At 39.4% G+C, this 25,554-nt stretch overlaps 1 protein-coding gene across 1 annotated transcript; it reads right to left on the reverse strand.

Moving 5' to 3' along the window:
* Positions 1 to 553: 553 nt before the first annotated feature.
* On the reverse strand, positions 554 to 12,363 carry LOC125178243 (the record flags this gene model as incomplete). Its single annotated transcript, XM_047881539.1, has 4 exons — positions 12,295 to 12,363; positions 10,025 to 10,164; positions 5,115 to 5,178; positions 554 to 739 (listed from the first exon to the last, which is right to left on the reverse strand). Coding segments are annotated over exons 1-4 (459 nt in total), but the record flags the coding sequence as incomplete, so codon positions are not given.
* Between the last annotated feature and the right edge of the window lie 13,191 nt (positions 12,364 to 25,554).

Genomic DNA, 25,554 nt, shown 5'->3' on the forward strand with positions numbered 1-25,554 from the left:
GAGTGGGATAATACGAGTATATAATATAACAGGGCGAGTGAAATTTTGACTCGTTATACAAGAAATTGTACATGAATAAATCCAGTTTTATCGAGGTGCAATCCTGAAAATACACAAGCAATTGAATTTTAAAATGTATCAATTAAAGAGATACAAATGAGTCACTGCGATAGGATAGGTATTAAGGTACTGATTATATGCTGCAGTAAACCGTCACGTAGAATAGTTGCTTAACAGTTGCATTCTGAAGACAAATAATAAAAGACGATTGCAGCGAAATTCGTTGTTTCTGTGCAACGATTGGAAGTGTTCGTAATAAAAATTTCGGGCTGGGGTCAAGATATCATGTGACTCCTGGAAACATTTGCACTAATCTTCAACAAATTAATCGTTTACCCGACACGGCAAATCTTGGGTTAACCAAGTGAACGCTGTTATCTCGACTCCATCATTAATTTTAACGTCTACTCTCTGTAGCAGTTACTCGTCACACCATGCAAAACAGTGTGTATTGTCCGTCTTGAGAGGCGGTACAGGGATGGTCGAAAGTCACCAACGGAGTGCCTCCCATTCCCATACACACTTCGTTTCCCATGCCTGGGTTGCCAGGGTACCACTGGAATCCATAGTTGCTGGGCAGGACCATGGCTTGGTTGCTTGAAGCGTAGGTGCCGTCAGTCTGCCGTTTCAGGTCCACGTAGAACCATTCCAGTTTCCTGATCGTCAAAATGGCACGGTCCTGGAAAGAAATGACGTGAAAACAAGTTTTAAAAATATTTTCCATGCGACCAAAATCTGATGAGCGCAACTTAGTCGCGAAATCTCTCACTGTCTTAACGCGTTCAGTTTGACTCCCTGGGCGATCAGAGATGCTATATAGTCTTTCCAATATCAATAAAGGGTCACCCAAATGATAGACCTGCATATTCGACCGTATGCTATTTTCCATGTTTTCCTACGTAAATGCAAAATAATCTACGACATGCTTCTCAATCTATATTCGACATGTTATCAGTTTGCGTTTAATCAACAGACATACGGTACATATTCATTTTAATCAGCTTTAATATTCCAGGCAGTGGCAGCTAGATCAATACATTGTGCACGGACCTGCTTTTTCTTGCTTTATTTTCATTGCTGAAAACTTATCATTGAAATGTTACTTTCTAAAAGGTTTCTGCTTAGTATCTTGTTTGAAGTCTGGAGCTGGAAAGACATGGGATAAGCGCGATTCCAGCGCATATCCACAATCGTGTCGTGACATCACCCTGATCAGAAAAATTTTCATTGGTGAAATCTCGAGTGATTAAAGAACGGGATCGGTGAGTGAAATTAGAATGTTTTTTATTTCTTTGGTTCTGTAAATTCGAATTAATTACTTGCAATGAGACCAAACAAATTCCAAAAGTTGAAATGAATGAAAGCTATATAACATAACATAACATAACATAGTGATGTCGGCTCTGAAGTGTAGGCCTGATGTGGCGTTAAACCTGATGTCATATACCTAGGTTTCTCTCGTACTAAAATTTCTTTATTGTGGAAATTATCAACGTTTACTCCATTATGACTGTATCGAATGTCATTCTAAAGCAGTGGTTCCCAAATTTTTTAAGGCTGGAGGCAGCTTTGGCTCCCCACTGAACCTCTAGCTCCCCCCCCCCTCCGACAGTCACATATAAGAAGAAACGCCTCTTTCTTGATATTTAGTACGCTGCAATTTTAAAAGAGAAAGGATAAACACAAATGTGTATTTCACAAATGGAACCCCATTTAGTAAACCAATATATTTTTTACAGTTTTAACTGTTTCAGCACTAGAAATTCAAGACGACTCGGACAAATTTACGGCCGGACTTGTGGTCGGTCTCACGGCCAATATCCAAAGTCTGTGACCAAGGAATATCTCCCAAACTAATGAATGCAGCTCTATGAAACTTGGAACACGTATTCATTTGGACTTAACGGTGATGTTTAGCTTGTGAAAAATTTTTAAATTTCACCTTCATTCGGGAGTTTTATGGCGATATGGGCCGAAATTTGCAGTGATCAGAGAATTTATTCCAAACTACTGAACCTATTCGAACGAAATTTTGAACATAAATTCCTAACTACCAAGCGGTGATTTTTAGCTCGTGAAAATTTATTGGAGTCCGAGTCATGTTCGGCATTTGTTGTGTAAAAATCGTCAAACAAACGTACAAACTTCTGACTTCGACTTCGCGGACTACCGCTCCCATATACTGCCCCTTTCTTCCTCACCGGCCTCATGATCTTTCCAACGCCCCCAGGGAGGCGATATCGCCCACTTTGGAACCAATGTTCTAAACCGTGCACCAGCAGTCTGCTACCATCGTAATAGTAATCCAACAGTAGCCTGCCATCATCATAAAGCTTCATCTTTCCAGGTATCCAATAGTAGCCTTATGGACCGAATGAATGCACTTTCGCTGAGCCATGCTAATTTTGAACATACTCATATTGTCGAGCTATGAAAAAACTGGAAAAAAGGAGCGTAACAAATGTTCGTAGACCAGCAGTGCCGCCAGTTTTCATTAATCCAAACATGAATTGTAGGCGACATATAAAAATGATTTAATGCGTTAGGGAACACCGTGCAATACATATTTTAAATGTAAGGTTACGGGTATTTTTCATTTAGGTTTAGTGTTACCCCATACGTGAACCGTGGAGACACGCTACGTGTTTACTCGTTTTTCTGTGATCCACCGCGGAGGTGCGTGTTGTTATTTAGCCAGTTAATTTTCTGCTATTTCGTCTCGATTCAGTGGTGCTCCCATGTTCTATTATAATAGTATTATTTATATTGGCCTTTTTTCAAGTTTGCGTTGTATTCTTTGCAAGGTTTAGATTAATTCAAGTCCTTAATTTGCGTTTCTCCATGTATTTCCAGAAAAGACCCAAAGTTGGGAGAAGAGCTAGGAAAATAAATGGTACTTATTTTGTATTTAATGTTTTGTTCATCATTATAGTTTCCATTTATTATTTTATTAATCCTTCAATCGCTGCCCATACGATCATAGGGGCCGAGTTGGTGTATCCTGGTGATACAAAGAACTGAAGCCATATGACAGCCTGCGATTTCAGCTCACACGTGTGGACTGTAACTCTTCCATTAACTGTAATCAGACGCTCCCACACAGCTCGCAGGCTAGCTGAGTAACGAGAAACTGTGTAACTTATTATTCTCTATAGCGTAACCATTCACTCCCATCGGCGTTACTTTACTAGCAACAGCGCTACCTTTGTCGCGCAGCAGTAACCTATATGCTTGCTGCTGCCTGAACATATGCTTGCTGCTGTCTGAACATATGCTTGCTGCTGCCTGAACATATGCTTGCAGCTGCCTGAACATATGCTTGCTGCTGCCTGAACATATGCTTGCTGCTGTCTGAACATATGCTTGCTGCTGCCTGAACATATGCTTGATGCTGCCTGAACATATGCTCGCAGATGCCTATACCTGCTCAACGCTGCCTTAACCTATATCTCGCAGCTCAGAATTAACTCAGAAGTTGTAATCGAATGTGAAATTAGGAACGAATAGTTTATTGTTCATGTCCTTACTAAGGCCCCAAATCTGAGACTATGTCAAGGAATTACTAAAGACCATTCGAAAGTTGGTTAATAATTTTGAAGCGGCTCTCTCTTTAATGAAGATACTAACCCAGTTCTCTGCGAACCCCCCTATATATAGTTTATAAATACACTTGTGCGCAGTGCGCATCATCATATGTCGGTATGACGTCACCAAATTTTCATAATATACTGATGAAGCATTAAAGGAGAAATAATAGAACTGAAACCTTCTTGCACATCTGCCTCATTCTACTGTACGCGTTCATGCCGAGCAGTGCAACGTCCCGGTATCCAGTAGTAATTCAAGAACTTCAACTTCTACATCCGGTGCTTCTTACCTGTGAATTTTAGGATCCCTGCATGCATGTGCATTTTCAAGCAGAAGCCTAGTTTATATTCCACCATCACTTTCTATCCTTTCGAAATTATAAAAAGATTGTCCTTACCGCTAGTGGTTATTTCATATTGATTTGTTTCCCATTTTGAATTGAGATTTTTAAAAATGCAATATAAATTATAGTGTATTAAGTGATTTTACTTGTATTCTAGGATATTGAACTGACGACTGAGGTGGACTCCGAAACGCTTCCTTCAAGAAAGATACGGTGGGATCTTGTACTATTATCTTTGCTTTTGAATTATTGCTAAATTAACAATTTGAGCAATCAAGAGAAATTAATACAAATACTCTCTACTGCTTCAACACATAGCTGCTGCCCTTACCTATGCCTGCAGCTTATTTGACCAATACCTGCAGCTGTCTTATACTTATAACTTATGCTCGCAACAGCCATAGCAATTAAATACTCGCAACTGCTTCAACCTTCACTCGCAGCTGCTTTAACCTATACTCAGTATAAGTACTACTCAGCTCAGTATAAATAGGAAGAGCTATAAACTTCAAAGAAATTCTGAATAAAATGGCATTCTTTTTAACCAAACTGAATACAATATTTTAAAATACAATATTTTAACAAAGTTAAATAACTGAAAATATATAATAAACTGAAGTTAATATGCATGCAGCTGCCCGAGTTATCCTGTGAAATTTCAGTAATCCTACGTAAAAATGAAATGATTCTCATCAACTTATTGAAAACCGTTTCACAAATCGGGGTCGGCACGGCAGGTAATGAGCCGAGTCACGGTATAGTTGTCATATCGAGCGTATTAGCGCCTAACTACAACCTTGGCATCTTTACTAGATGTTTTGAAATCTCCTAAATAAAGCGGACACAACTGCCTTACACAAGATCTGCTACGCTTAGCTTACCCTCATATGCAGCCAGCCCCATTCCTGCTTTACTTTTACTTTAGACACTTGAAGGCATTCCAGAAAATAGCTCCAACTTAATCTTATAAGTTGGTCTCTACTGCATCAAGACAAATGTAATCATAGTTTGATTTGGGAACTGAATATGTAAAGAATCAGTTGAACTCATTCGGCATTGACTTTTTACGTCTGCGCTTTTTCTCCATTCAAATAATATCAATATTTTACAAATAAGTAAATACCCTGTTGGTCAGCGGATACGAGACGAGCCCCATGTTGAGTTCGTTGCACTTCAGAGTCGCCTGCCTGACATGGAACAAAAAATGTTGGTTAATTCACATAAATTTCCTCAGGATCTCACTGGAATATTTGGTTTACGATGAACTTGTCTGGGACAAGAATTTAAAATCAGGCATAAATGAAACATGGCAGACAATGGAACAAGTAAAATATTTTATGTAATAAAGGGTACAACACATCTCTCCGCCGAGGCGACCAATGCACTAATTTGTGTGACTGTACTATAATAAACTGCGGTTAAATATTACTCATTAATTTATAAAGTAAGTTAAGTGTCCCAGAGTCATCATGTCCCACTGTAATGACTTTTTCTCTAGTTTATATTAATAACCAAAATAAAAAGGTTGGTATGGCATAGGTGCTTATGGATGGTTTTGAGGCTATTTCACATAACTTTACAAATTTTGCAAAACGCTTTCTTATGCATGATATTTTAACATTCATTATATGCCACTACTAATGTTCGTTGTATGTAACTATTTTGGTTTTCAATTGATTAATATTTAAATGCGAACCTTTGCTGTAGGAATGACTCCTTGAAAATCTTCTTTAAATCGCTTAAATACGTTCTTAAAAACTGAATGATGAGTGGCGAAGTAATTCGAAACTGATATATCTTCACCAAGCTTGAGAACGCGGTATATAAGACCGTTGCTTACCAAAAGCTATATTCATAAGGAAACTGTGGATATATGTTGGTTAGAGCTGAAGAGCGTTAGAGCTATGGAGTTGGTTCTGAAGTCTTAGTTTTTACAGGAGCTGAATAAAAATTTGTTCATTTAATCCTTCTAAGACTGGCCACTAACTGTGCAGAGTCAGCTGACAAATATTGAAAGTTTATCGAGGGTGACTGTCGAGCTTCTCAATTCCCCGTCTCAAATGGAGCACCGCACTAGCAACGCAGGTGGTCGAACAGAACACGCGTGTGCTAACAATTATAACTCAAGTACTCATAAGTACTTATATTATCAATCTGCTAATATCGTAATTTCACAAGGAATTTAAAAGGAAGGTATTTTTCGTGAACCCTAGGACTAAGTTGTTCCAATCGAGTCCTTTTTTTCGATATATTAATGTTAGGTCTTGTATAGGTTTTATGTCTGTCACAGAATTTTGATATAATAATATGATTTTATTCATTTTTAGTTTTTCGAACTAATGATGGAACTAGACTCCGAAACGTTTTCAATATCGATATGGTGAATTTATTGGTGTTTTCTTTGCTTTTAAATTCAAGTACTCATGTGATTAAAGAATAAGAATTACTAATGTTAATTAGGGTGTAATTTAGGGGGAGAATACGAATAGCGAGATTGAGGGCCGTGGCATTTTTTGTCCCATGGGGGAAAACTCTGGGATTGTTTTTGGTAAAAGCAAAGCGACGCTACCTTCCAGGTTGCGAGGCATATAAGTGGGCTAGATGTATATGACACAAAGGAAAAAATTCATTTAATTAAAGCTTATTTAACAAAATAACATAAACAAACACTATTCTAATATAAATTTACATGGGAAATACAATATCATCAAATGTTAACTTGATAATTGCAATTTTGTAAAAGTCAAGGTTCAAATAGTAACCAACACATCGTAAAAAAATTGATTCCCCAATAATTTCTCATCTATTCTGTTCGGGGGTATATTCTAGAATCAGAAAACGTTGGAATATTCTAGAATGCAAAAGAACGTCATAGACATCTTTCTAACTGCAGTCATTCATTACTTGGCATCGTCATTAGAAGGTGGCCTAAATTATATGCTCTTCAACAATGCCTTGAACTGCAAAATTGTCTGAATCAGCTAGAAAATCAATTATTCAGCTACACAGAGATGGTTTGGGATTTAGAAAAATTTCATCTATAGTAAATATATCAATTTCGACAGTTGGTGATACTGCATGTTCGGAGCTGTTTGACCTATACCATTCCATCTTTCGAGTAGTCTACCTCGTTCAGGGAGTCCAACAAAAATTTTTAACCGCAGAGCAGGTAGAAGTTCAATTCCAAAAGTACAGAGTAATCCTCGACTGACACGCTCTGAACTGCAAAAAGACTTGCAATCAAGTGGGACAAATGTTTGCAAGAATACAATTAGTACAGTTCGAGAGAGAGGATGCCACTCTCGGTCACCAAGAAAAACCCCTCTCTTGAAGAAAATTCACGCAAAGAACCGCCTGAACTTTGCTCAAGAACACGTGAGTAAACCTTCAAGCTTTTGGAATAAAATATTATGGTCAGATGAGACTAAAACTGAGTTGCTTGTACGGAACTGTGTCAGTCGTGTTTGGAGACAGAAGAACTCTAGTCCCAACCGTGAAGTTTGGAGGTGGCAGCATAATGCTTTGGAGTTGTTTCTCTACTGCTGGCCCAGGGGAATTGGAAATCATAGAACAAAGAATGAATTCTGAAATGTATTGGGCATACTTGAGAGAGGTCTCGTGAAGTCAGCCGAAAACCTTCCTCGAGGTTGAATATTCTAACAAGACAATGACCCTAAGCATACGGCTAGGGCAACTCGTGTATGGTTTCAGGAGAGGGACATTGAGTTATTGGAATGGCCAAGCCAATCACTTGACCTCAATCCGATTGAAAATCTGTGGTGAGAATTGAAATTGAAGGTACAGGAAGGAGATCCAAGAAATCTTATCAAATTGAACAAAATATGAAAGGGAGAGTTGGCTAAAATCCTATTAGCATATATGTGTTAATCTTAATCTAATCAAGTGTTTCAATCTGTTTGAAGCAGTTGTGGCTGCTAAATGTCACATGATGAAGCAATGAGTAAATTTGTTTACTATGTGTTGTATACTTTTTGAACCTTGATTTTTACAAAATGCAATTATCAAGTCAAAATTTAATGATTTGTTGTTTTGATATGATATTTGTATTTTCCATGTAAATTTACATTAGAATAATGTTTGTTTATATTTTTTCTTGAATAAGCTTTACTTAAATAATGTTTTTATTTTGTGTCAGATACTTTTTGCACCCACTGCAAGTAGCTAGTAGCTAGGAGTGCGTCAAGAGTCAGTCCCGAGCCAGCAAGCCAAACGAGTGGTCGCGCGGTCAGAGGCGAGTCGGGCGTGGACCAAGTTGGCGGTCAGTGTAGCGCTGGTATGCTAGGCACAACTGCCAAAGAAAGCATAACGAAAGTGTCGAACAACGAGAATTGCTATCAATTGTTTTATTGCATTAGATTGAGGACAGGATTCCGAAAACACCCGCAAACATATGTATGCACATTAGTTAAAATTTCAGAAACTACCACCGCGGACGACTTTGTCGAGGAGCTACTCGACAGTCCAACGCTCCAGCATCATTCCGACTTCAGCCGTTTTACGGATCTAGAGTCCCGTGATTGACTCCACCGAAGACCGAGATTCAACACCAGCCCAGCCGCGTCAAGAAATACCATCGAGGGCGCCAAAACAAGGATTCACGAAGATCGTGCGAGATCGTCGATTAACAATAAATACGGGGGAACAAGTAGCGACGAAGTCGACCAGCCCTCAGTATCCGTGTCCCAAACCCGGTGATATACCGGTTGGGGAACTTGCGTCAGGCAGTTCTTTCATTTTCGTAGAAGCGGGTATTTTTTCAAAGAGGGGGCCAGTCGTTGTCTGTGTTATACAAAGCTATTAACAATAACTCTGTCCAATTTCTGTACTTAGGTCTGTGTCTGATTTCTATGCTATATGTAGAGTTGAATCTTTCGATGTGTCGTTATTACCCTCCTGTACTAATTCATTATTGCTGGATAGAGAACCTTAGGTGCCATTGAAACCACTCCGGCCGAAAGCCGTAGTTCCTCAAAAGAGGTTCCTCGAAAGTTCCTCAAAAGAGAAAAAGATATAGTAGCAACACGACTACTTTTTAAACATAATCACAGGAAGGCCAAGTTTTTTAAGATTCGGTTCAAATAAATCGTTTTTATAGTAGGTAGCTTCTGTCTGGTCAAAAAGTAAATGGGAATGGAGCCGAATTGACACTTTTGGGCCAAGCAACGTTCAGCTCTAGAAGATGATAAAATAAAATTTAGGTCCACTTTCAGAGGTCAACTCAGCTACTTTGATCGAAACATCGCTCACGTCATCACAACCATCGCTCCCGTGGTGAATATCATTGCTTCCATTATCACAGTCATCGCTCCCGTCATCACAACCAACGCCCCTATCCCACAACCAGTGCTTTCCATGGTCACCGCAACCTTCGCTCCTGTCTCCATATCCACTGCTCCTCTCCCCCATAACCACCGCACTTGGGCCCGTAACCTCCGCTCATCCCCACAATCATTGCTTTAGTCCCTGCAACCTTCCCTGTCGCAACCACAACCATCGTTTTTGTCCCAGCAACCATCACTCAGGTGACCAGGTCTCCTTAACCTTCGCTTCCGTCAACCGTCACCACAACAATCGTTTTTGTCCCCTGCATGCAACCTTCACTCCCGCCCCCCAAAACTAAAAATGACAGTTTTCTATCTGCTTCAAGTATAGACTAGAATATAGGCTTAGTAATAACGGCTCTCAAGGAAGTGCATAAATGAGCGCTCAAAATTTACTAGTCAAATATATAATGACGCTCGTCCAGAAATTAAGTATTTTGATCTTCAGAAAACAATCTGTTTTTTTTTCTAACGGCTATAAGAAGTTGCTAATTATGTGTACTAGTAGTTTTTGTGCTTGTAGAAAACTAATAATTTTTCATCAACTTCTTTACGCATAATATTGACTCTTGAAAAGAGACTCTAGTGGGAACAACGCAGTCCACGAAAATTTATAGAAATTAAGTAAGATCATCGTTTAAACTGAAATCTACTGTCGATAAATATAATGCATTCAAAGTTTTTTACTCACTCCCAATTCAAGAAAGGCGTAGGGATTTCCAGGAGGGTAGAGTTGCCGGCGTAGTTGTTGGCCATGACGTACGCGGCCGAAACTGGCGTCGACACGCTCCCGACCACCGCTGGGTCCACAACGAAGCGGCAGGGAGCAACCTGTTGAAGCGATAAAAAGCAGATAGAAAAAGAGAAACACTTGAGGCAGAGAAATCAAGAATGCGTTTTATTGTTCATTTCCTTACTTTCGTCCCGCTTCGCAGTCTATGGCTAAAGAGTTGAAAGTTTTGTTCTCTAAATACCTCCCAAATATAAATCTTCATGTATTGCTGGTGAATAATTAATCAGTTATTTTTTTCAACTATAAAGCTAAACTCCCTGTTCTATGCGATCGTCCCTAGTTTATCAATATAGTTGTGCGCTATGCGCATCTGCGCATGTGGTATATTTTTATACCGACATACGCAGATATACCGATTTTTATACCGACTCGCAACTTTTATACTAGGCTGGCGGAGCATAAAGGAAGGGGTTTAGAACAGGAAACCTGCTTCTTGCTCATCCCCCTCATTCAGCAGTACGCGTTCATGCCGAGCAGGGCAACGTGCCGGTGTCCGATAGAGATTTTTGAATTTTAGCCTCTACGACCGGTGTTTCCGACCATCGAATTTTAGAGTCCCTTTATATTTTTAAACAAAAGCCTAGATTAAATGCCGCCTAAAGTTCATATCCCCTCGAACTTATAAATAGATAGGTTTGTCTGCCCATATTTACTTCATTCTTATGTGTTTTCATTTGACGATTTATGCTCCAATGTGAATTTGTTTACTAATTGTTTGTACCTGTGTTTTAGGTTTTAAACTGATGATGGAGCTGCATGGACTCCGAAACGTTTTCCTTGTTAAGAAAGTGTGAAATTTCTGCCTATTTTCTTTGCTTTTAAATTCTTGATAAACTTGAGATTTAAGCAGTCAAGTGATCTTAATACTTCTAGACAGTTTAATTGGGCCGCTCAATGTCTAACTATTGCACCCATGATCTTTTGATGACCCTGGTAATTAATTTGAGAAAATTGAAGAGTAAAACAACAAGGACACTCTATCGACACTCTATTGACACACATAACATAAACACATATAGGAACCAACAGACCCCATTCGAATAATATACCCAACGCACATTGGGGCCACCATACCCAACATGTACGGTGTCCCCAAGGCGTTCAGGGTCTCAAATTCACAACGCACTTGAAGTGCTTCCTAGGTAATAAACAATACAAAAAAAATAATTTTCCGTCAAAAGATGAGAAAAGCACTGAAGAAAGCGCTAATGCTCATTTAACTGGAGGTCTATAGTAATTTTAGAAGCATAATTTTCTTAACGCTGAAAGAGATATAATTCGTAAATTGTTGCTTGCCCGGCAATCAAGTTTGAAAGGAAAGTAGAAGTATAGCAAAATCAGCTGAAATACATCACAGCTCTTAAGAAAACATTTATTCTAAGCCCTGTGCAGTGAAAATGAAATTAGTTATAATTATATCACAGAAATTGAGTCATGAATAAAATTGAAGCTACTTCAAAATTTAATGAATAATATTTATCAAACCCTCAGTCCTCAGCTAGACGGTAAGTAGCGAAACTGCGAAAACTACGATAATTATGTATGTAAAACATCTGATAAGCCCGGTAGTCGCATGAGTAAGCCAAAAATTTTCACTTTAACGATTTTTAAATTACAATTTAATTGGATAACCGATACAGTTTCAGCGATGAATCATAGAACGTTTACCTAACTCGTAAGGCCTGAGTAAACAAATACTTTTCTGAACCTGAGAATTTCAGTTGAAAGATGACTTTAAATAATAATTTGGGCAAGTAACCCTTTTAAATAGCTGTATATGTAGGGTATGAAGGGAATTGTTATCAGGCTGTAACAATAAGTAGCATCTTGTTTTTAAAATAATGATTCATTGATTGTTCTCGTCAAAAAAAGACAATAATGAAGAAATTAAAATGAAGTAAATAATGAAGAAGTAAAATTACTGCACTAATAAAAAAGACAATAATGATTAGTGCAGTAATTTTACCTGAACTGATGACGGAACTGTTGGTCGAAATAATTAGTTGGCAATTCTATTAAATTCATTACATATCTTGAATTCAAGAATGTAAAATTTCGTTGAATATTCTATAGATAAATTCTATTAATTATGGTATAATCTTATTATATTAATATATTAGTTTTATTAAGAAAATTAAATTAGTAAAATAGTCTAGGCCGTCGCTCACGAAGCTCAGCAGAGACAACGCTGACGACAACCCTGTGACCAGCCTGAAGCTGGTCGAGGCTATTACCATCTTGTTCTAATTGCTACTTATTCTGAAATAGAATATAGTTCAAACATCATTAAGAGGTGCGCGTAGACCCGTGCATCACTGCCGGTATTTTTTTAATTTAACACCAGCATATAAGCACTTGCTCTTTCATTTGAATAAAGTAGGTAATATTGAACATGTATTATGGGTAGATGTTAAGAATGCGGGTCGAAGCGATAGAGCAAGTGTGTAAGGCGCGGTTGTTTCGAGAGCGCGGGAAGGAGTTTAGTTGACATTGAACGTTGCCAGCTCAGCGCGAGGGACATTCCATTCGAGGAATGCGCCGTCACTTCGAGTGAATAGGCTTAACTGTGCGCGACTCTAGCGTATATAAAGATCTCAAAATTGGCGCCAAGGGTTGTTGTTGGTTCTACGGAGGTGACCCTCACGCACGTACGGTCTGCAGTCAGCGGACCACGGCCGTGAGGCCGGTGGTGTTGCAGTTTTCGAACATTGACGGTCGAAAGGTATCTAGACCCATCGTGACAGCTACGATTTCTGTAAGCACGTCAAGAAAATCAACATCAACACTACGGCTGCGACTCAGCCGTGAGACAATGCGAGAGGGCCACGAGTTGTACCACGATTATAACGCCGCCATCAGAAGATCCAAGTTTTCGAATTCTATACCGGGAGTTATCATCGGTACGATCATCAGTACGATTCGGTCACGATTTCCATCAAGAAGAAGCGGTACGGTTACAGTCATCTTCAACCGCCGAAGCACCGCATTGAGCCCGAAGTAACATCATCGACGATGAAGACTACGCCACTACTCTGAAGTACGGTCTTTGTAAAACAACCTACGGCCAGACTGGCCGTGAGGCATCAATATTAGCAAGACACGACGGTTATGAAGAACAGCGATCGCGAGGACGCGCGGCAACAGCGGCAGTACGACCACTTGGAATACGGCTGCAAATGTGCGGCTACAGCTGCGGTACGGTCGCTGCATAAGCATATACGCTGCGGTACGGTCGCTGCATATGCGGTACGCTACGGCTGTAAAGTGTGCGTGTATTATACGGTAGTTTGCAACGGACGATGAAACGGAACTGCAATTTATGAACGTTCTGGTAAATAGAGAGATTTTTGTGATGTAAACTGATAGGTTCTCAATTTTGAATGTGTTCAAATTACATTTTTCATGTACTAGAGATTTTTGTTAACGTAGGATGTGAACTTGAATTTTTCAATTTAACATGAAATGTATCAGTATTTCATTACAACCCTCTCTTTGTACTATTTTGCCGAAACCTATTAATGCGAGAACCTATTCACGTGCCGTTACAGACCACTGCGGACCCAACCTGACGAAATTAAAGAGATTGCTTATATAATAAAAGTATAATAATAGAAGAAAAAAAATCTCAAAACCAACTTAACTTAGAAACCCCCATTTAATACCATTTACTCGTATTTCCTACTTCAGCTTGTCATTTTAACAGTCTAATCTAAGAGTCCAAATAAATTTACTACAGGTATATTGTGCCTTACTCGCATGCTTTAGGTGAACAGGATAAATTAAAAGTGTATAAAAGTACAAGAAATTCAACACATCTTCTCTTGCATTCACCTCTCTCATTCACCGTTAGCTTGCGACTGAAGCCGACCAGCTGGTCGATCGTTTGAAAGTTTGATGACAATGTCAATTACAACGGTACAACATATCTTTCGACTTTCTGTACTCATAAATTGTACTCATGATATACTGAGATTAGTCATACAAAGCTGCTCAATTTCCACGAAATATAAGTGCAGTTGGGCACTCAATTATTTAAGCTAATTAACAAGCGTCATGTTATCCACTACTCAGAACGGACGCCAAAATCAAGATTATTATATCTAGATATAAACTAGTTAAGGCCTGGTGCTCGTCGAATTCGTTATTATAAGCAGCTGGCAAAAACGAATGAGATTTGCACGATTTAGGCGCTCACTCAAACTACGTTCGGCACTGCCTCGAGCGAGACGACTTTTAGCATTGCCTCGAGCAAGGCGAAGTTTGTTTTGCCTCGAGCATGGTGACGTTTGTTTTGCCTTGAGTAAGGCGACGTGAATTCTGTCTCGATCATGGCAATGTTATTTACGTCTCGAGCAAGGCGTTGTTTGTACTGACTCAAGAAAGGTGATTTTTGTTCTGTCGAGCAAGGCGACGTTTGTACTGTCTTGAACAAATGACGTTTGTACTGTCTCGAAGCAAGGCGACGTTTGTTCTGTCTCGAGCAGAGTGACGTTTGTACTGTCTCAAACAAGGCGACGTTTGTTCTGTCTCAAGATGAGTGACGTTTGTACTGTCTCGAACAAGGCGACGTTTGTAGTGTCTCGAGCAAGGCGACGTTTGTACTGTCTCGAGCAAGGCAACGTTTGTACTGTCTCGAACAAGGCGACGTTTGTAGTGTCTCGAGCAAGGCGACGTTTGTACTCTCTCGAACCAGGCGACGTTTGTACTGTCTCGAACAAGGCGACGTTTGTACTGTCTCGAACAAGGCGCCTTTTGTACTCTCTCGAGCAAGGCGACGTTTGTACTGTCTCGAACAAGGCAACGTTTGTACTGACTCGAGCAAGGCGACGTTTGTACTCTCTCGAGCAAGGCGACGTTTGTACTGTCTCGAGAAAGGCGACGTTTTCACTGTATACAGAGCAAGACACTAACAAGAGAAATAAAAATAAAACGTTTACTAGAAGAATGCCATCTGTACATAATTGATTCATATGCTCATAATTGTAGCAGCCATCCAATTACCGGTGAAGTAAATCACCCGCACGGCGCCGGGCTCAGTAAAACACTAATAATATGCATGGAGCCTTCATCGAAGAACCATGATTTATCACGGTGCCTGCTACTTGGAAATACAATTTAGATTTATTTCTTCTAATTTAGTGTCATGCAACGGTGGACATTTATTGTATATAAATCGTGTTTACTGGAATTTCTATTGGACGCGACGAAAGAAAAATGCTATGAGGAGGAACCTGTTCTGGTGCTCAAACTTGAGTATTACAATGGAGAAATTTTTTCCTTCAGTTACCGATACATTAGTCATCAGGCAAGCACACGTATAGTCACTAAACTTGATCCCTTATCACAAAGTGTCTGCAATACTTGACGGTAGTTTCACATTGTATTTAAAGGCATAATACGGTAATTATCATCGATGACTACTTCAATTCGGCCTGCCTTAAAATTAAGAAAATAAGATGTAATTAAAAAAATAAGATGTATGGACTAATGCCTAAATATTTTCCTGAATAAAATTGAAGTTTTGAACTTGATTTACGCTGCTTAATACCTAGTTTTAGTACCTGTATAATTGCAGGTGAATAAAGGAGTGACTAATAGGTACTATGGCGTGAGCTGAGTTTATAGCACATTTATGACTGAGCCGTGGACCAGGTTCCGCAGGTATTCATTAGTTCAGCGATTACAAAATTATCTGCCAGACGGAATTGTTTGAATTCGATTTGTATCGTGTTTACTTACAACACCGTAAGATTCTGCAATTAGTTTTGAATTAGTTTTTCATCTTCGCTGACATCATATCCTAGAATTTGTTTTATTTGAGCAAAATTGCATATTAATCATCAAAGGCTTGGTTTCATGCTTGCTGACAACACTGAAAACGCATTCTTTTCATTTTAAAAGTGAACAATAATTACTATTGAAATAAATGGAGAGCGGCACTTCCACAGATGAAGACGGCTGTCACGTCAATGGCAACGTTCACTGCCGGAATGGTGTTACTGATCGATCTTAATTCGAAACGGTCGTGGCCGTTAATGCTTGAAGGTGCAGGAGAAAATCTGCTGCGACTAAATGGACGACAGCCCAACTTATTATTGAATTCGTTCAATAGCTTCCTTTCTAAATGCAAAACGAATTAATTTTTACGGCTTAATATCACTTAATTTTAGATGAAATAAGTTTGAGCATCGACAATAAAATTCCAAATCTTTTTCTAAGCATCAATTACTGATATCGCACACATTAATGTCTTAATTTCTGTCATTATTCTTTTAGTTAATCGTCGTGCCACGAGTTTCACGAATGTTCGAGATATCTGCAGAAACTATTCACCAAGACGCTTGGCAATTGATTCTTGTGCCACATTTGAGATTTACACAACTCACCATTACCAGAGGCCAAATTCATTCGCCGTTCATAAAGTAATCACATTACAATAAGACATTATTATCAGTAAACTGAATTCTTTTTCCATCGGTTCATCCGATTGTGTATTTCTACATTTTCTACCAGGTTCATATTCTGAACCTGGCGGATGCATCAGGCGGCAATATTAAGCCCCACCCGACTGATTATATATTTCTACTTGAACCCGAAGACAGGATTCATTGACCAAGTGCGTGAGGGATAGTAAGACACCATTTGTCTAGAGAACTTATCTTGATACGGAGTGGTATTACATGAGTGTTATAATACTGGTACCCTATCAAAGTTTTTATTCCCGTCAGCCGCTGGCACAAGGACGCCCCAAGCTCGCCTAGCGCGTAAATTAGCGGCTCTATGTCCGCTAAAGGTTCCGAAGCGAAATAAGCGCCGAAACAGAATCTTGTGAAATATCTGCCTAGCTTGGGGCGATCGGGTTTGAGGCGCGCGTGTAAGCGTCTGATGCCTTCCAAAGAGGCTCGGCTGAACCTAACAAGTGACTAAAAAAACGCCCCCTCTGTGGGGGGGGGGCAGGGAGGGCGCTCTCGATTACCCACGTTACCCGTTTCCGTTTCTGTTCAGCGAAGGTGATGGGAAAGAAACAAGATAAAATGCGATCATTGGCACAATAATGTAATTTGAAAACAATAAAAATCTTTCGGAACCTGAAAATCTTTCCACTTCGAAACGAATTTACATGAATTAAGTTGATCTTTAGCTACAATACAATGGGGGAAAATCACTTCTAAAGTGAGCACCATTGTCCCTCAGTAGCAAGCGCTCACTATTTTCTAGCATTCACCGGTGTGATACATGCTCTCACATTAACCAAATCGAACATTCTCCCATGTCACCAGCACCATGCATTCCACCATGTCACCAGCACCATACATTCTTCCACATCACCAACATCATGCATTCTACTACGCCAAATGCACCATGCATTCATCCACGTCACCTACACCATGCATTCATCCACGTCACCACCACCATGCATTCTACCACGCCAAAAGATGCATTCTTCTATGTCACCAATACCATGCATTGCTGCACGTTAATAACGCCATGCGTTCTTCAACGTCACCATCACCATGCATTCTACCACTCCAAAAGCAACGTGCATTCTTCCACGTCACCAACATCATGCATTCTACCACGCTAAAAGCATCATACATTCTTCCACGTCACTAACACCATGCATTCTACTACGTCACCATCACCATGCATTATACCACGCAAAAGGCACCATGCATTCTTCCATATCACCAACACCATGCATTGTTCCACGTCGAAAGCATCATGCATTCTACGTCACCAAAACCATGCATTCTTCCACGTCACCGACACCATGCATTCTACCACGCCAAAAGCACCATGAATTGTTACACGGTACCAACGCTAGAAATTCGCTCTCTCCATCGTCCCAGTACACTTGAACTCTTCTCTGTGCCGCTATATATGTAGATGCCAGCTAAGGCGGCACAGAGACGAGTGTGCCGTCTCTGTGCCACCTTCGGCCACCTTCGCAAGGGCAGGGGTTATAGAACGGAGAACCTACTTCACATCCACCTCATTCTGCTGTACGTGTTCATGCCGAGCAGTGCAACACCTCTGTATCTGATAGTGATTTCAAAATTCTAGCTTCCGCATCCGGTTTTACTGATCTACGAATTTTAGAATCCCTGTATATATTCAAACAGAAGCCTAGTCTGAATGCCGCTTTTAGCTCCTTTCCTCTTGAAATAGTAAATAGATAGGCCGTTTACTAGCGTTAATTTCATGTTTTATTTATTTATTTCAAGTTTTGAAACCTTACAGTGCATTTTACTTTACTAATTGATTGTATTTGTGCTTCTATATATAGGACTGAACTTTTTCTGAACAGAATTTTGTATTAGGAACTGACGATGGAGCTGGACTCCGAAACGTTTTCTCGTATAAAGATATGGTGAATTTTTGTGGCATTATCTTTGCTTTTAAATTCCTGCTTATAAATATTGAATCATTGTTCGAATCATTGGCAAAATATAGATACATCAATAAGAAATCACTAACGTTAATAGTAAAGTTATAGAAGTTTAAATTTTGGTTAGACACTTGAATGATATGGGATTAAATAATCACATCTGTAATAATAATATCTAAATATTCAATATCCTGTGTTGGCAGGTCTAATCAAGAATTAAGTGCATGAGCCGCGTTATTGATCTGTAGTCATTAATCATTTCGCTTGTCTCATTAAAGATCTCGTTAAATCCCTCCCATCACTGAGCGTGGAGTAATTTTTACTTGCAAAGTGATTTTCAAACTCATGTTATTGAAATAATGTTATTATTTATAGTCATCGTTCTCTAGTATTGCTAATGCAAATGCTAGCAAAGTAACAGACATTTTAGCTTTAATGATGAATTACACTGTTAGAAAAAGCACCGGAAAAAAACGTTTTTGTATATATATAGCTTTTTCTTTAGCAGGTTCGTACTATACAATCAGGTTTTTACAAAAGGCATAATAAAGAACGAAATTAATAGGGTATAATATTTATTCATGGCTGAGACTGAAATTTATAATATTTGAAGTTAATACTAATTGTAATTTATTACAGTGATATTATAACGAACACCATCTCATGCCGTCTTCCTTTTTATGACAAATGTCCTTTCGTGCTGGGTAAACATGGTGTAAATTGATAGATGCCTCATGATTAATGGTAGAAAATAGGTCGTATTTTACATAAATATCGGTAGAATAATGTTATCCCCAGTGCCCAGTGTTACTATTACTATTTAAAATGATGTTTTAAGTCCAAAATTAAAATTCCTAATTACAAGTGAAATCAATTCTGAATTACAAGTGAAAATAATTCAATAAAATTCTGATGACCAGAGCAGAAACAAAATGGTCTACGAGTATCGCTATGAGATAATCGTCACCGTAACACTGAATAGAACTCGTCCCAAATCAGCGCAAGTGAGACGCACATAAATAGCTAAGAACTTAATAAATGATCTAAAATTCACTTCGAAAGTACAACAGAAGAAAGTGATAGAATGCAACTGGAAGCTAAATAAAAGAAAGAGACGACCAATGTATTAACGGCCGTACAATGATTCGCGCATCGGTATTTACTCATGTAAGCTTTAGTGCTATGCAATTAGAGATGAGTAAAAAGAACTACTTAGTTTACAAATTTCGATGTCGAACACAAAGCTTCGGCCTCCGGTTCCATCTTTCTTCTCATGCTGGAAGAGAGGTCAGGAAGACTGCAGCCTGGAGATGACTCTCACAGGAGCAACTGCTAATATAATCGGAATGCTTGTTGATTGATAAGTTTAAAGCAAATGAATGCTTATTGATTGATAAGTTTAAAGCAAATGAATGCTTATTGATTGATAAGTTTAAAGCAAATGAAGGAATAGCATTATGGATAAGAGGACGCGTGTGCCGGCATGGCAGTAAAGGGTTAACCCCCAACTCTGGTAGGAATAGCATTATGGATAAGAGGATGCGCGTGAATTATATGTTTAATAGATTATGAATCTATTAAAAATAGAGTTTGAAGATAATGAATGACACGCGCCTCGAAACTCATTTGTGTCGCTGATTTGCATACACAGGCAGCCTCCTCAGGTATGAGCACTCAACAGCTTTCGCCGTCACTCAAGAAAGTAAGGCCTTTCGATCAGGCGTTCAAAATTATATTCAGTAGCGACTAATTTACTTCAAGTAATTGAAACTTACGTAGTCGCAACCTATCCGAGAATACTGAACACTACTACTAAAGTCTGAGATTTTGCAGAAATTTCATGCTCAACTATTTTATTCCAATATCCTGACGGTATAAATGTGTCATATATTTTAATCCAGACTCGCAACTTTTTAAGGCACAACATGGATATGCTCACAGAGGCAACATGGATATAGTTTATAATTTCATTATAAAATCTCATATATGAAGACAAAAAAGAAGTTTTATCGTAGTGGTATATTTTATGTTTGTTGAATGTGACCTGAGAGACAATATAAATATATAATATTTTGAGCATATACATTAGCAAACTCAAGATATATCGAAGACACTTGATTCGTTTTTCAGAATAGATTTAAATATTATTGGATTTAAAATATTTTCCTGACTTGTATATAAAGGTTAATTGCATGGTTATACCATTTTCAATTGCGATATTTCTGATTTTAAAGTGGCTGCTTCTATTTCTTATAAAGATTTAATGGGTCGCTTCATTTAATGCCATGGAATTCTCAATGGGCTTTTTATTGCTTGATTTATTATCAATAATTGTGTGAGCTTCATGTAATTAGATATTAATATATTTTTCTTAATGATGTCACTAACAACTTATAAATATTTAAAATTAAATGTGATAGGTTATCTTGCTACTGAGGAATTGCAAGATAAGAGAGAAAATTAGTTATCTTGTGAATAGCTGGTTCGTTTCTGGGGCTTTGTGGCTCGAGTGTGATATAAAATTTCATATTAAAGTGAACGGGACTCACGAGAGCATATCCTACAGTTAGAATAGTCTCCTCCATGAATAATTTAAAAATATATCTACTTGAGGAGGGACTTGAATTCACTGACAAATTCTGATCGCATGTGAATTGACAGACAAGCTTTCGTTAAATTGCAAAGTGTCGAGATACAAAGTCACTAATTTGATTATCAAAGCATTAATCATTCATCATTTACATTGGTTAGAGGTATTTCGTTACGCCTAGCACTTCAAAACATATTTTTTGCCTGGAAGGCCCTATAGGGCGGAGGACAGAGGCTATCTAATGAACTCCCCTTAAACAGTTCATGTACGAAGGAATTGTCATATATTTTGGTTCCACCAGAGATTTTTTTTTTCGGGAAAAAACGTTAATCACGGGCAGACTTCGCTGAGTCATTTTCAAGACAATTATCATCGATATTATTATAAATTTTGTCATTTTAGTTGTGCTGGAACCACCGCTTCCCCAGATGGAAGTACGGCTTCCAGTTAAAATGATCAGGTTGAAAAAAAATAACTTCGAAAATGTCATTAAATGCCGTTCCAATGCAAGCATTTGTATTGTCAATATTCACTTTTTACTTGATGCCATCTCAGACTATAGAAGTTCCTTCGAAATATATAAATTAGGTGACCTTAATTCCTAAATTTAATAAATAAGCCATCATTCCTGTGTGCTGGACTTTCATTATAATGACACATCTGAGTATTGTAACGCCTGACCGTCGTGCAGTGATAATAGTTTAGTTATGGATAAAATTTCCGCCGTCATTCCATCTGTGGCCGTGGTTTCTAAATAGTATATATTTTCAAGTTCAATCTAGCTAACATCATGTCAAAAATGAAGAAAACATATGCATGATTGGCAGAAGACTGACGAGATTAAGTTTGATTTCTGTTGAACTGGAAAGTTGAAATGTAAACTTTTACTGAGGACTGAGGACGCGTCTGACTCGTCTGACTCTTAGGAGGAGGACTCGTCTGAGAATATTACTCGCCTCCACTGGTTTGGAGACCAGGTTTTGTGGTCCTATAGCACCACAGCATCCGCTACTGAATGTTTCCAGAAGAAAGGAGAGGTTTCCTGATAGCGGCTCTTCCATGGTATCCACCCTTATGAAGCTCACGACGAACGGTTTTGATAGAAACTTCATTGCTGAGATGCTGATTTAACTCTGCACGCACCTTTGTAGCCGTAGATCGCCTATTTTTTTCATAATGCGGTTTGATGTTCTTTGATCTTTATCAGATAGCTTTGAGGGTTGACCACATTTAGTGCGGTTATTAAATGTTTTGCCCTGTTTTTTCGAATTGCGTTATCGTCCTTGATACAGTAGCTCTCGAAAAACCGAAAACCTCAGCGACTCTGGTGATCGAAGCTCCTGTCGATCATGCGAGCACCAACAATTTGCCCTTTTTCGAAATCATTTTAGTCACGCATCTTACCTACTTTTTAAATAAATTAAATCTAGAATAGATTGTGACATATACCTGTAATAGTGAAACAACATATATTAATTATTTATGCATACCAAGATATTGAAACTTTGATGAATATTTTGGACAGAGGAGGATTTTAAAGAAAAGGTACTGAAAAGTGTAGTGTTCCACTTATTTTGTCCAACCCCTGTATTTGTCATAGTAATTTATTTTATATCTTCATGGAAATCACTATAAGTGATGATAGAGCAGTTATATGGAATTGCTCAAAATTGATACGAATTTTCGAAGAATTTGTAGAGATTGGATACTAAATTATTAACGACACAATTACAAAAATAAATCTTTCATTGCCCATGTCGCAATTAGAGCCCGTAATGTTAAACTTCACTACTATTCCGGAATTAGGGTTGCAAGGTGGCTTAAAAACGGCCAAGTCCGAGAACAAAAAATATAACTCAGTACTCACTGCAGTGAGTGACAGAGAGCGCATTTTCTCGTCGACGAAAACTTGAGGTCACGGACGGACGGACAGACGGACAGACAGACAGACAGACATGGCGAGCACAATAGTGCATTTTTTCCATAAATGAGAAAATGCGCTAAAAAGACCTATAACTCAATAAGTACTAGTATATTTGCAGGTTCCAATGTGAAACTTCCACTAATTTTTTTATTTGCAGTTTATAAAATGTAATTAGGAAGTATTCCTATCATAAATTTTAGTCTGCCATCGCAATTGAAAAAATATAACTCAGTACTCACTGCAGTGAGTGACAGAGAGCGCATTTTCTCGTCGACGAAAACGTGGTCACATGGACGGACGGACGGACAGACAGACAGACAGACGGACATAGCGAGCACAATAGTGCATTTGTTCCATAAATGAGAAAATGCCCTAAAAAGTAAATCGCGGAATTTGCCCGAAAAAACCATCTGGCAACCCTGCCCTGAGTTATATGAAAACCCGTTATCGACCATGGCGACTCATATAACCCGTTATTTCTCATAGATTTATTGCCTGCATTATAACTTAACCACCTACCGCCCTTGCTAAAACATGTTTCTTTTTATTTATGTAATTATGAGTTGTAAGCCAATATTTCGCAGAAACAGTAACAATTTTGGGCTACAAATTAACTTCCATGCCACAGCCGTGAGCTACCAACTATACTCATCAAATATCCTCTAAAACTACGCCCAGCCTCAGCAACCATCCTCTGAACCTACGCCCAGCCTCAGCAACTATCCTCTGAACCTACGCCCAGCCTCAGCAACCATCCTCTGAACCTACGCCCAGCCTCAGCAACCATCCTCTGAACCTACGCCCAGCCTCAGCAACCATCCTCTGAACCTACGCCCAGCCTCAGCAACCATCCTCTGAACCTACGCCCAGCCTCAGCAACCATCCTCTGAACCTACGCCCAGCCTCAGCAACCATCCTCTGAACCTACGCCCAGCCTCAGCAACCATCCTCTGAACCTACGCCCAGCCTCAGCAACCATCCTCTGAACCTACGCCCAGCCTCAGCAACCATCCTCTGAACCTACGCCCAGCCTCAGCAACCANATCCTCTGAACCTACGCCCAGCCTCAGCAACCATCCTCTGAACCTACGCCCAGCCTCAGCAACTATCCTCTGAACCTACGACCAGCCTCAGCAACCATCATCTGAACCTACTCCTAGCCTCAGCAACCATCCTCTGAACCTACTCCCAGCCTCAGCAACTATCCTCTGAACCTACGACCAGCCTCAGCAACCATCATCTGAACCTACTCCTAGCCTCAGCAACCATCATCTGAACCTACTCCCAGCCTCAGCAACTATCCTCTGAACCTACGCCCAGCCTCAGCATAAACAGCTACACTCAACCTCAGAGCCAGAAGCTGCGCACTTCCCTGGAACACCGTTATCCAGATCACTTCTACGCTTCAAATTTTTAAATATAAAAAATCAATTTCAGGGCATTTAATTGAAATTAAATTATTAAGCAATAACGCCATAAATTCGCAGCCACCTCTTAATCATATCCAACTCTGCAGGATGGAACGCATCTGGCCCAACCTACTCTTTACCCCCGCCTCTCCACCTTGACGCTGCCAATGAGGTTAGTTTGGTTCAGTCAGGTTTGATTTGGGCGGAGATTCGGGGCAACGTGAGTATAGGTGAGGCTGTGTGTAGAACTTACTGCGATGAGTTAGAGCCATTAAGGCTCTGATTGCGAACCGCAAGGCTACGAACAGGCTCGGCTCTTTCCTATAGGAATTTCTTCACAAATTAGGCTGGACTTTACTCCACTCGTAAATGAGATGGCGATATGGATTATTCCATGTTTACCCATCTATTTATTTATAAACATTGGCCAGGAACAAAAAATATGTAAACTTTGTATTAAAAGAGTTATTATGAAGAGAAATATCAAGAAACTTTGAATATTATTGTTCATCAAGTCTGCAACTTTTACACTTTTTTCGAGATGTAAACGGGTTGTAATTTTTATTCTCTATTGAATGGAATACTCGACATTCCTTGATCAGCCTCCTTGTTGTTTATATTATCTACCAAAAAATAGTTATGATCAAGCCTGCTGATACGCAGAGGGAAAATCCCGAATACTAACTGCTCAAATGCAGGCGTTGTGGAAGGTATGAGGGGAATGATACGTCGTAAATTACTGAACTGTCAGTTCACGACGGGTTGCATGGTGAAGGCGAACTCAATGAGGGGGCGAAGAATATTACGTGGCCAGCGGTCGGCCTAGTCCAATTAGTTTTAGCCGACCGTTGGCCATTCCTCGGCCACCTGAGAGCGACCAGTTGCCGCGATAAAGGGGCTGGCTAGGATATCATATTACAAAGAGTACAAGCTCGAGGGTAGCGACTGGCCGAGCTTCGGGCAAATCAAGAATTTTACACGATGGTCGCGAAAACCTCGCTCTCAGACTTCGCTGCATTTTGACTATACCAGCCTTTAGCTGGGGCTGTAACTAGCGACGCCATTGATACAGGCACTTCATAGGCTAATGTTCCCTCTAGAGCGCTTACTAATACA

Source organism: Hyalella azteca, unplaced genomic scaffold (genome assembly GCF_000764305.2).
Source record: "Hyalella azteca isolate HAZT.00-mixed unplaced genomic scaffold, Hazt_2.0.2 contig8245, whole genome shotgun sequence".
Taxonomy (NCBI): domain Eukaryota; kingdom Metazoa; phylum Arthropoda; class Malacostraca; order Amphipoda; family Hyalellidae; genus Hyalella; species Hyalella azteca.